This window comes from Hippocampus zosterae, chromosome 12 (genome assembly GCF_025434085.1).
Source record: "Hippocampus zosterae strain Florida chromosome 12, ASM2543408v3, whole genome shotgun sequence".
Lineage (NCBI taxonomy): Eukaryota > Metazoa > Chordata > Actinopteri > Syngnathiformes > Syngnathidae > Hippocampus > Hippocampus zosterae.
In genome coordinates this window covers 3,159,111-3,175,998 of record NC_067462.1, presented here as the reverse complement: position 1 = coordinate 3,175,998, position 16,888 = coordinate 3,159,111, and the positions used below count along the sequence as shown (strand labels likewise).

General features: G+C 44.9%; 3 protein-coding genes and 1 long non-coding RNA gene across 4 annotated transcripts; 2 read left to right on the top strand and 2 right to left on the bottom strand.

The window, feature by feature from the left end:
* The first annotated feature begins 144 nt into the window (after positions 1-144).
* Positions 145-7,877, top strand: LOC127611930 (uncharacterized). The gene is made up of 3 exons (XR_007965511.1): positions 145-473; positions 2,120-2,298; positions 7,744-7,877. It is a non-coding gene; the product is annotated as an uncharacterized LOC127611930 (long non-coding RNA).
* LOC127611929 (TBC1 domain family member 8) lies at positions 1,182-10,432 on the bottom strand. The gene is made up of 20 exons (XM_052082736.1): positions 9,878-10,432; positions 8,687-8,797; positions 8,465-8,583; positions 8,107-8,335; positions 7,775-8,015; positions 7,476-7,683; positions 7,142-7,339; positions 6,235-6,381; positions 5,865-6,015; positions 5,450-5,664; positions 4,850-4,967; positions 4,270-4,555; positions 3,895-4,042; positions 3,298-3,396; positions 3,151-3,219; positions 2,754-3,018; positions 2,293-2,358; positions 2,115-2,213; positions 1,922-2,040; positions 1,182-1,765 (listed from the first exon to the last, which is right to left on the bottom strand). The coding sequence occupies exons 1-20, from the start codon at positions 10,002-10,004 to the stop codon at positions 1,424-1,426; spliced, it is 3,357 nt and encodes a 1,118-aa protein (XP_051938696.1). The 5' UTR covers positions 10,005-10,432; the 3' UTR covers positions 1,182-1,423.
* A 1,145-nt stretch (positions 10,433-11,577) lies between these two features.
* On the top strand, positions 11,578-13,572 carry pdcl3 (phosducin-like 3). Its single transcript, XM_052082734.1, has 6 exons — positions 11,578-11,633; positions 11,847-11,967; positions 12,337-12,427; positions 12,585-12,728; positions 12,798-13,006; positions 13,210-13,572. Exons 1-6 carry the CDS (start codon positions 11,628-11,630, stop codon positions 13,353-13,355), a joined length of 717 nt encoding a protein of 238 aa, XP_051938694.1. The 5' UTR covers positions 11,578-11,627; the 3' UTR covers positions 13,356-13,572.
* A 785-nt stretch (positions 13,573-14,357) lies between these two features.
* On the bottom strand, positions 14,358-16,712 carry nms (neuromedin S). Its single transcript, XM_052082735.1, has 7 exons — positions 16,571-16,712; positions 15,744-15,790; positions 15,568-15,615; positions 15,464-15,493; positions 14,729-14,782; positions 14,581-14,655; positions 14,358-14,508 (listed from the first exon to the last, which is right to left on the bottom strand). The coding sequence occupies exons 1-7, from the start codon at positions 16,629-16,631 to the stop codon at positions 14,500-14,502; spliced, it is 324 nt and encodes a 107-aa protein (XP_051938695.1). The 5' UTR covers positions 16,632-16,712; the 3' UTR covers positions 14,358-14,499.
* Between the last annotated feature and the right edge of the window lie 176 nt (positions 16,713-16,888).

Sequence of the window (16,888 nt, the reverse complement as noted above, 5' to 3'; positions counted from 1 at the left end):
TTTGTGTATCTATACTGTCATGATATTTTTCATCTGGCTTTATATGTCCACTCCCTACATTTTAATGCAAATTTATGCAGTTTCTACTCCCTACACACACACACACACAAAACGCCGCGTTGCAATTTTATTTTGGATCGTGTTCATTCCAGTTTGTCGTGCTTCAAAACAACCAATACGGTCAAATCACGCGAGGATGCACCTGAAGCACGTGAAACAAATCAGCATATCTATGACAACTCGCGTCTCTCAAAACTAAACACTAGACAGTCGTGTCCGTTTCCCAAATAAGTATCAGCATGGCGGTTTTTAACCGGAAAAACGAGCCAACCGTCGCGCATCGCATCTCAGGTCCCATGTAGACGCATTTCCTAAAATAATTTGTTAAATGCGCAGCTAACATGGCGGACCCAAGTACCAACCAGCTAATGGCTATCAAGGACTCGCCGTGAAACTTCAAAATGCATTTTGAGGTAAGATGAAAGTTTATTAGTAAGGGGTGTCGAGAGTGTGACACCTAATTAGACTTCAGACAAGTATTAAAATATGACTTTGATTTATTGCTAGCCTATATTTAACAGCGTAACTGCTAATGTACCTGCGCTAGCTAATAGTACATGTAGTCTGTTTGCTTTGGCTGGATGACGAGAGGTGATTTTTAATGGGCGTTTATGCTGCTAAAACGGGTAGCCTTCAGTGTAACATTTTAATAGAACACAGAAATGATGGCCTCTATAAATGATTTGACTCCAGTTTCAAAGCATTTTTTGCTCCTTACGTTACTTTTATACTTGAGGTAGTTTTGAAACCATTAGTTTGATACTTGAGTAAAAAGTTTATACTTCAACGTGTACTCGACTCTTTAAATCTCAGCATCTGTACTGTAAGTCATGAACGTGAATACTTTTGTCACCCATGTGATGTGAAATCTAATTCCAGTTCTTTTTACGCAATTTGTTATTCACAAGGCCTCTTATGTCTGTATTCAACGCCTGTCTTGTTGAATGTCAATTTTTAAACCTACACCTGTAGGTGCCCCAATGGATGTATGAGGCCACCTCCAGACTTCTTGTCTCATATGTCACCTGTTACTGTGATTTCTGAGGAGGAAACTGAAGGAGTCTGAATTTCAGGGTGTTTTTGGCCATTTTGTTTGGTTAAAAAAAAAAAACTTTGACTCCTTGTCTGCAGCATCAATTTTATTTAAAAAGAAAAATCCAGTGTTTGCGTTCATGATAGTTTTTTTTTCACATTGTAGCTCTAAATTAAAAAAAAAACTGAGAAGGTGCATTCAGGCCAGTACATGAAACACTAAAGTTAGAAAATATTTGTGTACAAAAATGTTGGAATTGACAGTGAAATTGGAAGGCGTGTCCGGTTAGTGGCTCATAGTCAACTAGGACCGAGAATAGGAAGGGTGACCCTAGCTGTGGGCATGCTGCAGGGCGAGCAGCGGCGCTCTCTGCTGGTACTGCTTCTCCTTGGCAGCGGCGATGCGGCTCGTCAGATCGCTCGCTTTTTCCAGGAAGTTGACCAGCGTCTGCTCGGTCAGCACAGACGCCAGAATCTGGGCCAAGCTGATTGTCCACTCGCCGTCGGACGGTCCCGCCGCGCCCTGGTTCGGCGGTCCCGCCGACCTGGTGGTGGCCTCGCCGATCTGCAGGACGAGGCTGGTGACCTTGGCGATGGCCTGGAAGAGCTCGTTCTCCTCGGGGTCGCCGTGGAACAGACTGCACAGTGTCTTACAAAACTGGATGAACTCGCGCTGCCGAGACAATGTTGACATTTTCTGAATATCCGCTTGCTTTTCTCATGTAAGGCGATTTGCGCGTGGAAGGCTCGCTGCAATAACGTTATGCTATTTAAAAGTCATCCTTACATCCGTCGCTTCTCTACGGGATCATCAAATCTTCAACTGTACCTGTTTCATAAGGGGGAGCGGCTGGTGGGCATCCTTGTCCTTGCCCACGACTAAATCCCGCAGCATTTGCTTCAGTTGCTCTTGGTAGTCCTTCACCTCCTCTTTCCCATGAGCCCTTTCTTCACCAGCTAAAACAAAAACAACCGGGGTAAGCAACCGGAAACTCAAGTCCGCCTCTCAATCTTTGTCCCACCACAGGCCACGCCCACGCTGAGTGGTCTGCCCAACGACCCGGAAGGAATCTTGATCTCGGAAGACAACGAAGATGAGCGCTCGGCGCTGACCGTCAGAGCTGCGGAAGGCGAAAAGCCATGTCAGATTTTAGAATTCATCGATTTTGATGTTCCGGCCAAGACACGAGGAAGACTCACCGGGAGGTAAGTGCAGACGGTAGAGGAGCTTGACCTTGTCGCTCAGCTCGCCGCAGTACAAAGTGTCTGACACAATAAAGAGAAAAATTGGATTTTATTTTAACTGTCTTTAAATAAATAAATATATAAATAAATACCCCCCCCCCCATGGAAAAAAATTGAGGAAAAAAAGTGCTATTTTGAGAAAAAAAAATCAAGAAAATGACTTTATATTAAGATGAAATTAATAGTCAAAATACCCAAGTGTTTTTATACAATACCTGTACTGTATTTATATGCATACAGGTATTTAAATATATATAATAGGGAGGGTTTTCAGAGAAATTTCTCATTTTCCCAGTGATGAATTACTAAAATGATATAACCGCTTGGAAGTCAACCCGCGTCATAGATTGGATCCCCGATCCCCCGCCCCAAATAAAACACTTTAGCAAACAAGTCACGAGTCGGACTCCACCCACCGAGCCAGAGGGCAAAGTCCCTGAAGGAGAGCAGATTGTGTCTGTCCGAGTCCAACAGGGTGAAGGTGCGGTGGGCCAGGGTGTCGCTGTGCGGCTGGCAGCCGCCCGCCGGCCACGGGGCCAGCAGCCCGTACAGGCTCTTGAACTGCGGCAGGTCCAGTCGGTACTGGCGCTCCAGGTAGGAGACGCCGCGCCTCCACGACGCCGCCTCCGCTGCGGCCACCGCGCTGATGTCGCCCCAGTACAAACTGATAAAATGTTCCGTCTGGATGGAAATAAATCGAGCGGCTTATTCATCGGCAGACGCAATTGTTCAAGAAAGAGAATTTAATCTTGTATTTTGTTGCGGTAATAATTTTTTTAAATGGATGAATCTGAAAAGTGGCGAAGAATTTACCTTGAAGAGGTCATAAATGTCGGCGAGGTTTTCCGCAGAGATGGACACATCTGGCGTCACCACTCTTAACTACGAAAACACGCAGGCGTGTCTTAGACTCGTAGTTGGCGCTGGCCGTCGGGATGAGGCATTTTCAGCGTTTCTCACCGCGTTTTCTTTGGTCGTGTCCTCGTGTGCCTGCAGGACTTGGATTCTGTGTCGACAGCGAAGCCTCTCGATCTTTCTTACCGTCAAGTCTCCGAACCTCTGATGAAGAAAACATATTTAACGTATTTTTTTGGGGGGGAGGGAGGGGGACACATTTCATGTCTTTTTAATAGAAACTGCAATCACGTGTGAATTACCAATTTAGCAAACGCTCTATTTTGGAAGCTAATGGAGTTTAAAATATGGAGCTGTTTAGTTGAATGATAGCATGGACGCTAACGAACATGAGAAAACTCTTCAACGGGCTCGGCTTCCCGTTCAGCCAACAGTTATCAATGCTAGCCCAGATCGCTAAGCAACACGTAAACGTTTTTAAGAATGGTTTTCAAACTCACAATACAAGTGTTGGTTGCGCTTCCTGTTTAGCGGACTGTTAGCATCTTTCACGCGAATGTAAAGTAGCACGCAAGTTAGCAAACCAAAAAAAAAAGTTGAACACGTGTTATGCCTCGTCTTTGTATAACTTCTTCCGGCTCAATGTGTGGCAACAAAAATGTATCTGTATTCTCGCTCACAAATGAGCTGCTAGTGACTCACTTCATAGGCATCGATGATGAGCTGCGTTATGTTAGCTTGGCCCGCGGCAGCAGGATCCGCCGTGTTGCTGCTGCTGCTGCTACCATTTGCAGAGGGCTGAGAGAACTCGCCAGGAGACAATTGCTCACTTCCAACGTGTTCCAGAAAACTGCAACAGGGCAGTAGGCGGCGTTAATGTAGCCGTTTGATGCTAGGCTAAAAACCACATACACGGTGGTCCGCCATTGTTGTTGTGGATGTGAAGAACTCCTGCGCTGAAAAAATAGACCGCTGTCCCAGCTTTCTCGCATTCCCACCTCGATTACGGCCGATACCACAGAAACCAGCAAATTCCCTTACAAACAAACAAAACAAAGGATCGATACTTAGAAGTACCTAGCGAGAACCATAAGTGCCTGTCCCTCGTCCACGCGGGCGCAGAGCCTGGCGGCGTTGGCCTCCAGCACCGCCAGAGCCAGCTGGAAGATGGCTTTGATGCCGTGGAAGAAGAACCAATCCACCACGCACACGGCGCTGTGGAAGGGCAGCACGCTGACGAAGACGGTGAGGAACCATGAGAGAGACACGGACGACAAGGTGGAAAGATCCGGAAAATGATCGGCCAGATCAGGGAGCCGCTCGGCGATCAGCTGCTCGAAGACCGACTGGTCCACCTGGGCGCCTGCGGAGTAGAAAAGTGGGCCGGCACTCCAGTCATTTCCCGCCGTTAATGCTAAATTTAGCATGTTAGCATTTAATCAATTTTCATTAGAAATCGTGCAAAATCCTCAGCAGTCTTCTTGACCACCTTTCGTACTAGCATCCTGTGCCGATATGTTAGCCACTGTTAGCATGGTGGGATTTCATCCATTCTCATCATGCATACTTCCAAACTACATCCAAAGAGGAAGTCTGCTTGAAATTATCCTGCCATACGCACATATCAAAGCAAAACCCTCAATCCGAAGCGGCTTACCGATCACCCGCCTGTTGAAGTAGTCGGGAAGCATCCGCTCACAGACGGCCACCAGCAGCCAGAACGCGGCTTCTTCTTTGGCGTACAGCAGCAGCACGGATGCCAGTATGTTCATCGACTAGTATGGCAAAGCTACGTTTTAGCACGCCGACTGCTGACATGTTAGCATTTCAACCAATATCAACAGAAATGAGTATGCGGTTGTAGCAGGTTAGCATGCTGTAAAATCCTCGCCAATCTTCCTGAGCGCCTTTCTTGTACTTTTTCAAATATTGCTACGTGTTAGCATTTCAAACTGTTAACATTTTAGCAATTCTCCTTTGAAGTAGTATGTGACAACAAGGCAACATGTAAAAGCCTCACCCGCCTGCCTCAGGTTGATATCTTGCTATCTGTTAGCATAGCAACTGTTGGCATGTTAGCATTGTAGCATTTCTCATTGGAACTAGTGCGTAACTACAGTCCACGATGTAAAATGTATCTTTTCCGCATTTGAAATAGTACCGACTTGGCAAGTTAAGTAATCGTTGCCATTTTGTTTGTTTGGATGTTACCATTGGACCACTTGTAACATGAAGGAAATAATAACGCCAGTCACACCTGACAGTATCCGATCTTGGGGTTGCGGTGGGCGTAGGCGGTGAGTACGCGGCGGAGGGCGGCTATGCCGGTGGGGTTCTGGAAAGCAGGATGGTCCGGTAAGGAGCGGTGGAGGTCCCGCTCGATCTCGTCGGTGGTCAGGCTGCTCTGACCCATCGACGTCTGCACCAGGCCGGCATAGTAGCCAGGGTGCGAGTCCAGATCAGACGACGCGTCTGCAGGGTTTAAAAAAAAAACGTTTTCGGATGTTAGCATTAGAAATGGCACGCGGCGACAGGGCAACGTGTGAAATGCTTATCAATCGGCTTGATTGCTTTCACTTCCTACGTTGCCATCTTGCTCTCAGTTAGCATGTCGTCTAATCACACGGTTGTCTGCCATTTAATGTCAAAGTCGCGTTATTCGTCCTTCTCACCAGAAAACGTCATCCACAGCTCGCCCCGGAGTGATTCGGGTATCCCCGCGGCAATCAGATGCTGGACTTTGTCGGTGCGAAACATGTGGACGCCACGGCCAAACTCGGCAAAGTGATCCTCCCACATCTTCTCTTTCTCCGCCTCCATATTCTGAACGGACCAACGATGTGGTTTAGCACTGGAATAGTTTGCCAACGTAACCGCTAGTATAGCGGTACACTGATTGTATGCTAATCGTAAAAACTACGATTCATAAAGGTTAGCAGTGGGAATCACTGAGGAACTCGCAAGATTTTTATCGTGTTGCGCGAAAGCAGGTGATAATCCACACGTACGGGAAGAAAATCATTTGGTGGCTTTTTGGCTAACCTTGTTGTGACTTCCCGGGCCGCTGTGATGGAAGGCCGTCATGAGCGCTTCGCTATTGACTGTGTTCCGAAGCACCTGCTCCTCCATCTCTTCTTCGTCCGAGCACGCCGTGTCGTAGTAGAAGGTGTAGTACGGATTGGGGCAGCTCTGATGCCAAAACGACGACAACAAAAACTGACATGAGCGTTCATGTTCCAGCTAGCGAAGACCATCGATGAGCCAAGTTCCTTGTGGCCCAGCGAGCGTTTACGTGATCGAGACTCCTGAAATGTCTGAAGCGTTAAGTTGGCTTTTTTTCCTTTTCCTTAAGTAGGTTAGTTAAATTTTATCTTGGTATGTTTTTTTGCAACTAGAATCGCCATTATGAATGAAGTTTAAAAATGAGAATTGTGAAATTAACTTATTTTAAAAAGTCTTATTTTATATTTTATTTTATAATTTAATAATATATAGTATTATATATTTATATTTAATTTAATAATGTAGCTTTTTTACAAAAATCTGACTAATCAAGTGTGATCACATTAACCTGACAATTTTAGATTTTTTTTAAATGAAATAACGGGCAATCATTTCTGTTTATATAACAAAAAAAACAAGTGACTAATTAAAATTAACTTGTGCATAAATGCCTACATTCATTTAATTTATCGAATGTAGCCATCAATTACTTGATTTAGGGGCGATAATGCAATTCTTAGAAATATGAGGAATAAAAATTAGCAAGAACAAGCAAACTTTTTTTTTTTTTTTAACTATTTTGAAAAAGTTAATGAGACAGAAATTAAATTGACTTTTTTTTCATTTCTGTCTCATTTACGGATTGGATTTATTTCCAACAATATTTTGAAAAATGAATTCAATCGCAACAATTTGACCGACGCGTTCATCGTCCGAACGAGCGTACCGCGGTCCTGTTGGCGCGCCGGCTGCCTCGGAAGGCCGACTGCTTGAGATGCAGCGAGCGCAGCCGGCAGTCCAGACTCTCCACCAGGTCGTCGCGCTCCTGCAGCTCGATGAGCTGGAAGGCCTTCTTGGAACGCACGCTCACGATCACCGGGTTGGGAAGCGCGCACGTGCTCTCCGCCTTCTCCACAGACACCACCTGGTGGGGGGGGGGGGGGGGGGGGGGGGAAGCACATTGCCCGCTTCAGCGCGTCTCGTTCAAGAAAGCGTTAGCGCATCCGCTGCTAGCGCGTTAGCATTTCCAAACGGCTCGACGGGCAGGTTGACATTCTCGCCTCGAGGAGCGGTACGAGGAGGATGCATTGTCCCTCCTCTCGGCTCGAGAAGCCCAAGTAGTTGTCGGTGGTGTAGAGCGTGCCGGCCGTGTGGCAGCGGGCGTGCGGCGTCCACACGGCGCACGACGCCACCTCGTGGAGCCTCTCGCCGCGAGGGAGGCGGAACAGGGCCAAAACGTACTCTCGTAACGCCTGCTCCTCAAGAACTCTAAACGCAAGAGCACAATTTTTGGTCGATTAGGTTAAAAATGTGTCGGAATATAATTAGAAGCATGTCCAAATAAACGAGGAAGTCCGACCTTTTGGTGATGCGAGCCGGCTGCTGCAGCACTCGGTCGAGCTCCAGGCCTTCGCTGTCCAGCAGTCGGCGCAGGGCGATGTCGGCCAGCTGCCCCACCACCCCGAAAGCCTCATCCAGGTTGAGGAACATGGAGAAGTCCCGCTGCCGCCGCCTGGTGCTGACCCGGATGGCCTCGGTCATGAATCCGCCGGAGACCCGCTCCAGCCGAATCACCTCCGCCCAGGGAACCACAAATTTGACTGTGAGAAGAGGCCAAAAGTGGTTCAAATGAAAATGGCCGTCATCGCTTAAAATGTTGCCGAATCCACAAGAATTCCAAGACGGACGCACCTTCCTTCCCCAGCAGGAATGAGTAGAAGGCCAGGTGGTTGATGCTGAGGTAGAGGAGGCCCTGGCGCGGCACCCGCCCCTTCCACGTGCAGCACGAGTAGAAAGTGACCAGCTTCTCGGAGGACGGCAGCCCAAAGTGCCGCTCAAATTTGAGCAGAGCCTCGCGGAACTTCTCCGGGTCGTCCTCCTGGGCAGCCTGGCGACCGCGGGACTCCTCTGCGATCAGGCCCTGAAACCCACGATCACAATCCAGTTGTTGAAAGTGCGACAGAGCTTGTGGTGGGCTCCCCCCCCCCACCCCCCGCCCCCTTCTTTCATTATTGCAAGCGGTCTCGGTGACCCGTCTCGGGTCTCCCACCTTGACCTTTCCTCGGACAAAGCTGGCCACGTCCTCCTTGTTCTCAAAGACGGACAGCGAGTGCAGCAGGTTGTGTGCCAGCCAATCCCAGTGCTTGTTCACTTCCTCCATGGCGGCCCCTGAACGGAAAGCGACGGAAACGTAAAACACACACGCTCCCACTCTCAAACACACACACACACACATCTTCAGTCACACACGCACACACTGTGCGGACTTAACCGCTAGCGATGATCCAACTAATCTGCGAGCCTGGAATCTGGAGGAGGATTCGGAAGGGCGACACCCTGGCATTGGAGTCCAGCACCGTATCTAGCGCCCCCACCAGGAGGCCTGCACACAAACGCGGCATAACACCTTTGACCTTACAAGGTCACCTTGACAACACATTCACAGTTTTCATCGCGCAGTAAGATTACATACATGACCATTATGTGTCTGTCTGGTGTATACGATACATTTTACTTTTTAGTTGTGGTTAACTTCCTTACAATCGACTGGAGACTTTGTTTTAGGCTTGCAGTATTTTTTTCCACTCAGAGAGAGAGAAAAAAAGTGTGCTTGTCATTTTCGCCTAGCTAGTTTTTTGCTTTTAACTGTCCAAGTTGAGCCGCTTGAAGGTGTGACACCGTCGCCTGGCAACATGCACAAAGCCTCTGAGCGAAGGGGAACATTCCGGAATGTTTCCCTTCATTGGCCATCCATCAAGTGTCAAAGTAAACGACCGAGAAAATCCTCTGTCAACTGCACACTTCCCAAATTGTGTCTGTGAACCGTGATTTTATAAATTTGGCTAATTTCCATCAGCCCTGCCCCACACAATGCGTCGCCATCAGTGACTTGACAGCTCGATTGGGTTCAATTAAGCAATCTTTTGGGGGGGGGTCACATGGTGACGGCAAGCATGCTCGAAAAATTGGGAGTTGGCGTTTGTTTGACGAACATTAAATCACATAGTGTGCCACAGGATTCAATGTTGGGTCCCCTGCTGTTTTCATTGTATTTGCTACCCCTGTGTCCCATCTTAATAAATCGTGGCATTTCCTTCCACTGCAGCAATTTCTATACAGTAATGGTTGTTATAAAGTGTTAGGACACGAAAAAAATGTGCAATTGGTTAATTATTGTCCTAAAAGAGACACCAAAACACGGTCAGACAATAATTACCAGAAGCACGGCTGAAATTAAAGCGACCCATCGGTCACTCGTGCGACAACTTTGCACCCTTTTAAAGGAGCTTGAATATAACAAGAAGCATTCACTTTGGAGTAAAATTGACTCCGTAATGTTTTAGGGGATTTTCAAGTCCAGGATGTTTATTTTCAAGAGAGCGTCGAACCACCCACTCCCGATCGTCACACATTCACGCCCTCCACACCCAACCAGGTGTGCTATATTACGTGAACTACCGACCGCTGATCTTCCCAGCGGGCTCCCCGCGGCCTCTCCTCCTCTGCAGCAGGAAGAAGTCGTTGCTCCGCTCGGTGACCCACAGCTTCAGCGCATTCTTCAGCGCCACTTCCTCCGGGTTCAGCCACATTTCTCCGCAGGGTGGGATCAACCGTGGGGGGGGGGGGGGGGGGGGGGGGGACCGGAAAGTCCACCCCGCCGGTCTACAGCGATGAGTAGGCGGCTGACTTCATTGTTTGCCACGCCGACTTCAAACTTCGAACACTGTTTGACGTGAGCCTCGCTCAAGTCGAGACTCAACAGCTGGACGCGCCGATCCAAGATTGTCTCTTCTGCCCTCGGGAAAGATGTGTCACTCCGTTCTCATCGAAAAGCGCCGGGTGGTAGTGTTCGTTACGTCATTGACATTAGTTTCAGCATTTTTGCGTGTATTGCACTTGCAATTTTACTCCACGTTGATGTCAGGGATTGATTAATGACAAGAGTAGCTTCTAAAACGGGAAACAGTGTGAGCGCTTATACTGGTACTTTCCCGACTTCCCCATTTCAGCCGCTCTCACTTCCGCAAAGGGATAATTTGCGCTTCTCTGATTGGAATTTGCTCGTCACATGCTCAGGTGCTCACGGCTCCTGGCAACCACACAAATGCCCCGAAAGATTCACTTCTTCCACTTTTTAATATCATATCGAAACTGGGTTCGTTCTGGCCTATCACAAAAATCAAAAAGCACGGCATTCATTCAACGTAAACATTTTACGAGGAGGAGAGAAAACGAAGGAAAGAACGACAGCATTTTGAGGTCGTGTTGAACAAATTGCGCATTTAACAACGTAGTCCACCATTATTACAACAACATAGTGCATTTTTAAAATTCTTTTATTAATAATTAAAGGCGACACTTATTGACAAACATCATCATCATATACTGACCACACATTCAACAGAACCCTGAACTGTGCATCAAAGAATATTATATTCTAAACGAACTGAATTTTTAAAAGAAATAATAATGAACAAAAAGATTTGCAAACAAGACCATTATCGCCAAAATGTAACAACAACAACAATAAATCTCTACATTTATTTCGGTTCTCACGCTCTCATTGGACTTCGTCCGGATTTGCTGTTCGTGTGTCATGTGTGCTCAATGATATAGAAAAAGAGGGGAAATTATATAGAAAATGGTAATTTAAAAAAAGTCGATAACTATTTGGACAAAAGCTTTAATAGTGATGTATTTTTATAGATTAAAAATGCATTGTTTTTTCCTCGTTATTTGCTGTTACTCAAGTTGTTCATAATTCAGCAAAACGCAGTGATTTGTTACATTAGTATTATTGTTTTCTTTTTGCGATGTTAGAATCTAAACTATACATAGCATGAAGTGTGTAGCACCTGTTCAATGACGTTCTCGACAGCCACAAATGGCACGACAGCCTGCCATTCCTAATATGGATATATTTAGGCTAAAGCGGAAATCGGTGCCACGCTTATTAGTGTCCCCTTGAATTTATTTTATTTTACCGCAAACGAGAATGCTTTGTTCAACTCCATAATTGATACTAAACATTTAATAGTGGGTTTTGGAAGAAACGCGTATGCTTTTGATTTTTTTGTTTTCCAATAAAATCAATCGAGTCCTAGGAATCGGATCGTTTTTTGTTTCTGACCGGACTTTTTGGCTTCCCTCTTTCCGTTTCCGGTCTTTCTAATAGGAGTGGTGTGATTCTTTGGGAAAACTTGTGTGACAAAATGCAGGTTAGAAAAATTCAGTTTACTGTTGAAGTCGTTGTCTACGGTAAATCGTCTTTGAACGTAACAGTCGTTGTCACCCGGAATGTTTTCTCAAAGTTACCCCAGTTTGTAGCTTCAGCACTCTGTGTGTTTTATTGTAAACAAGTCGATGGAAATGTCGCTTTTGGTGGGCGTCATTTGTCATTTATGGAAATATCGTGATGGTTCTTCTTACAGGACCCCAACGAGGACACAGAGTGGAATGACATTCTCAGGAAAAAGGGGATTCTTCCACCGAAAGAGGTCGCGAAAGATGACGAGGAGGAGCAAGAATTGGCTCTCCAGCAGCAGTCTGTCGGTAAGAGTGTTTTTTTAACCGCTTATCGGCTGATTTCAGAGGAGAAAATACTTGAATAATGACTTAAAGATGCACTACCTACATGTGTTAGCCAGCAGGGGGCGACAGCTTACAATTATCAATCCGACAACTGAAAACCGTGTACAGTAAACGTTTTCTTTATCTTGAAGTGTTTTTGATGTGTTTTATGAAGGGATTTCTATGGTAATATTACTTTATTTAAAAACAAACTTTTTAAAAAATTCATTGAATAATAAAATATAGTGTTATACAGGTTGTATAATATAATTATTATCAGGTTATTAAAGTGGAATTATTTTTAGGTTCAACGCTTACCATCACATATGTCCTCTTCTGTCTTCTGTTCAGTGAAAACGTATGAGAACATGACGCTGGAGGAGCTGGATGAGAACGAAGATGAGTTTGGAGAGGATGATGAGGCAGCCATTGAGATGTACAGGTGAGCCCATAAGACGCTGCTGTTAGCCATCCCAAACTCTTTTGTGTTTGTTTAGAGGCAACACATCGCATTCCTCTTTATGTCAACCATCTTCGCACCTGGATATGCTGACGTCCATCTGAAAGATGTTCTTCTTTGCGTGCGTACGTGCATTCAGACAAAAGCGTCTGGCCGAGTGGAAGTCGTCGCAGTTGAAGAACGTGTTTGGAGAAGTGATGGAGATCTCCGGTGAGGATTACGTCAAAGAAGTCAATAAGGCTGGAGAAGGCATCTGGGTCGTGCTGCACCTCTACAAGCAGGGGTAAGTGGCCACACCCGCTGCACACTTTTCACCAAACGGAAATTGAAACAAAGTTGTTTGTTTGACCAGCATCCCCTTGTGCGCCCTGATCAACCAGCACATGAGCGCGTTGGCCCGCAAGTTCCCTCAGACCAAGTTCCTCAAGTCCATCTCCACCACCTGCATCGCCAACTACCCCGACAAAAATCTGCCCACCATCTTCGTCTACTGCCAGGGCGACATGAAGGCGCAGTTCATCGGCCCGCTCGTCTTCGGCGGCATGAACCTTACGCTAGAAGGTCAGCGTGTGGACAAACCGTTTTTTTTTTTTCTCCTCCAACAATTATACAAGTACAGTTCTTTTTAGGCAATTGTGTTAAAAAAAACAAAACAAATGTGAGAGTACAATGCTTCTTAGTACTTGGACTAGATTAATATCAACAGAAGACTAAATGATAGTTACGTGGAGTGTCGTTTTGAAATGCTGTGTGTTTGCTTTCAGAGCTGGAGTGGAGGCTGTCCGAGTCCGGTGCCGTCAAGACGGATCTGGAGGAGAACCCCCGCAAGCAGATCCACGATCAGATGATGTCGTCCATCAGGTGCTCGCTCCCCACGCGCAACCACAACGACGACTCAGATGAAGATTAAGACTGCCACTCACCACTATTTTTTTTTATTTTTTTAATTTCCTACCTTATTTAAATCACCAGCCTAAACCTCTGGCGGCCGGGTTCATGATCATGTGCTCAGTCAAATGTACATTAAACACCGCATTTCTATCGACACCTTTCTTTTGACTTAAATTTACACACAAGAAACGTTTTTTCAAGTGGCATTTAAAAAACACTTTTAACTAGTGTCCCCCTGCCCCCCCAAAAATAAAATCACCCACCCATCCATCCATTTTCCAATCCGCTTCTCTTCACGAGGGTCGCGGGCATGCCGGAGCCTCTCCCAGCCATCTTTGGGCAGTAGGCGGGGTCACCCCGAACCGCTTTCCGGCCAATCGCAGGGCACACAAAGACAAACAACGATTCACACTTGCAATCACACCGACGGAAATTTTCAAGCGTTTAGTCAACTTACCGTGCATGTTTTTGGAATGGGGGGCGGGTAAAGCGCAGTACCCGGAGAAAACCCACGCAGGCATAGGCAGAGCATATAAAGTCTGAATTGAACCAAAGCCAAGTATTTCAAAGTCGAGTGCTTTCAAAATGCTCTATATAAAAAAAAAGTCAAATAGAATACTTTTTTTGTTTTGCTGGTTCATACTGTAAAAATCCAATTATGTAAATACATTTTTTTAAATGACAGTCATCAACTGTTGTTGAATATATTTAAAGTATGTAGAAAAATCAACAATGCTTTATTGTATTCAGGGTTTTTTTTTTTTAAACATTTTGTTCCAAGAAAGTGCTCATGCCAGGGAGTGAAAATTCTCCATCCACTTCAATGTATTTGAGAGAGAAAAAAAAGTACATTGACATGTTAAAACTGTCGTCATGGAAACCTCCAATTTGTATCATTCAAACCTCGAGCAGGGAAACAATCGTGCGAACAATGAATCATTCATGTTCGCCTTTTTTTGGTGAAATAAAAGCCAAGGCCAGCACATAGTGCGAGTATTTAATGTGCAACACGTTGACAACACGTCTAAGTCACGTTCACAAGCAATTCGAGCGCGCCGTCGTTCCTCCTGGAACGCCACGTCCGCACTGTAACATCCTGAGCTGAGCCCTCACGTTTTTTGTTTTGTTTTGTTTGGTCAAGCACGATGTTGCGGTGACCCATCTCAAATATTCTGCAGAACCAGAAAGACGCAGAGGCAATTGGAGTCAGTAATGTCAAGTGCCAAGTGGACATTTTGTCTTACCAGAAGCACCACCGTCTTCTTCCTCCGCTGAGACAGCTTCGGCGAAAGTCTCATCAGAGGGTGAACAGAGTCGGACTGGAGGAGAAAATGCCACCAATTACGATGCATAATCACAAATTCTTATCCTAGACCAGTCCGGACTGCTCACCATGTTCTCCTCTGGGTCAGCAGAGGTCCTCGCTTTTGAATAATGAAACAGGAACTGGGGGTGAGAGAACTTGTTTAAAAATTCAGCCCCTGAAGCCAGTTACTTTTAGCAACATGAATTTTGGTAGACATGTCTAACATGAGCAGACCCACAAAAAAAAAGTCTCAAGAAGCCAGGCCCAAAAAGACACAGGAAGTCGGCCATTTTGGTTTAAAGCAGTCTTGTTTGGTGATTTGACTCGTTTCCGTGCGTCCTTCAAATTGAGATGCCAAAGCCAGTTTGATTCAGCAACATGATTTTTGGTGAACACGTCTTATCATGAGCAGACCACAAAAAAAGTCTCAAGGAGCCAAAAATTCAGTCCCTGATGCGAATTTTGGTTCGCAACAGTACATTTGGTCGGCATGTCTGTCATGATGAGACCCACAAAATAAGTGGGAAGAAATCATGCCAAGAAAAAGTCTCAAGAAGCCAAAAATTCAGTCCCTGATGCGAGTTTTGCTTCGCAACAGTACATTTGGTCGGCATGTCTGTCATGACGAGACCCACAAAATAAGTGGGAAGAAATCATGCCAAGAAAAAGTCTGCCGTTTTGTTTTGAAGATCATTTTAATTATTTCTAGATGTCCTTTGAATTTTTTTTGAAAATTTCGCCTGAAAAGTGACTAATTTGGTGTCAGTTTGGCCATTTCCAGGCAAGTAAGTAAAGAGGACGTCAAAAATGGTCGAACTTACCCTTTTGAAAAGATTCTGGACTTGCTGGCGCTGTAAAGAGATGCGATTTAGACCGTTTTGTCGTCTTATGTCAGTGAACGCAGGTTTGCGTTTAAGTAACAAACCTCGTCGTCGTCTCTCCGTGAGAGTTGAGCGGGTTCATCTCCTCGAACCTACAAAACGAATCACCAACACACGACACGTCAACTGCATGTCAGCACTTCAGTGAAAGATAAGACAAAGATAGGAAGATCCTGAAATGTGAATCAATGATGCAATGTGAATATTCTCTAAACATCACCGTTCTGAAGAGAAGTTCATCTTCCAATCTCTGGATATGACTAGCGTCTGAATGAAAAGCACACGTCACCACATTGTTTTGGATCTTTGAAATGATAATTCAGCATTGTTTACAATGTTGATGATTTGGAATGTATGTCATTTGATCAAATTGCCAGCACTCTGCAGGCCAAAATGTATCAAAATGATTGCTGAAAAAAATTAGCTTTCACTCAATTTTATTTTGGTAAATGTATTCACATTAAAAGAAATACATTTAAATATATAATGGTTAACAAATAAAAAATCATAATAAAAAAAAAGACTTGCATTCAAACCATAATTGTTAAATTATATAATTAAAACGATTAAAGTAATCTTATATGTATATTTACAAACAAGTACTACTACAAAAAAAATAACTAAATACAATCCTCCATATCCAACCAATATCTTTCTTTATTTTTTCATCTCGCGTCACTCATCATCTTTTAAAATGATTAGTATATTGTGCATGTAAAAAAACGAAAAAAAACTTGCATTTAAAAATAAAAAATACCTGGATTCAAGCACTTTTTATTTTTTTAATTAAACACACACTCGGCTAGAGTATACTACGATTAAAACAAACCAATTAAAAACATTTTTGTCTTATAATTCAAAAACTACAAATAATTTAAATATATTTATGCTGATTCTGTATCGTGTTAAAAATGGATCAAAACAAAACCAAAAAAACACAAATCTTAGTACCCAAGCCATAACAATCATCCTTCGAGTCATATTCTGACTGCATCATGAAAGACAACTGTAATCACCTGCCCCCCCCCCCCCAAAAAAAAATCTTACCTGTGGATCGCCAACATCCGCAGCAGAACAGACAGAAAAGTGCAAGTTGTGGAACGGTCATGTCTCCACTGTCAAAGTCTTTCTTTCCTTCCCTTTGATTTTTTCCAAAGTTCTCTGTCCGATTTGTGCGCTCTCTGCTGGGTTCTCTCGCTGGATGTATGCGTGAGTGGTAAGCCCTCCTCCTCCTCCCTTTAAAGGATCTTCCCACTCTGATGACTAGTTCACCGGTCACGCCCTTTTTCTGGGAAATTAAGCTGATTGACCCGTGACATTTGATCGGGATGGACGTCACAACAGGTAAAAAGTGTATGCGTCACC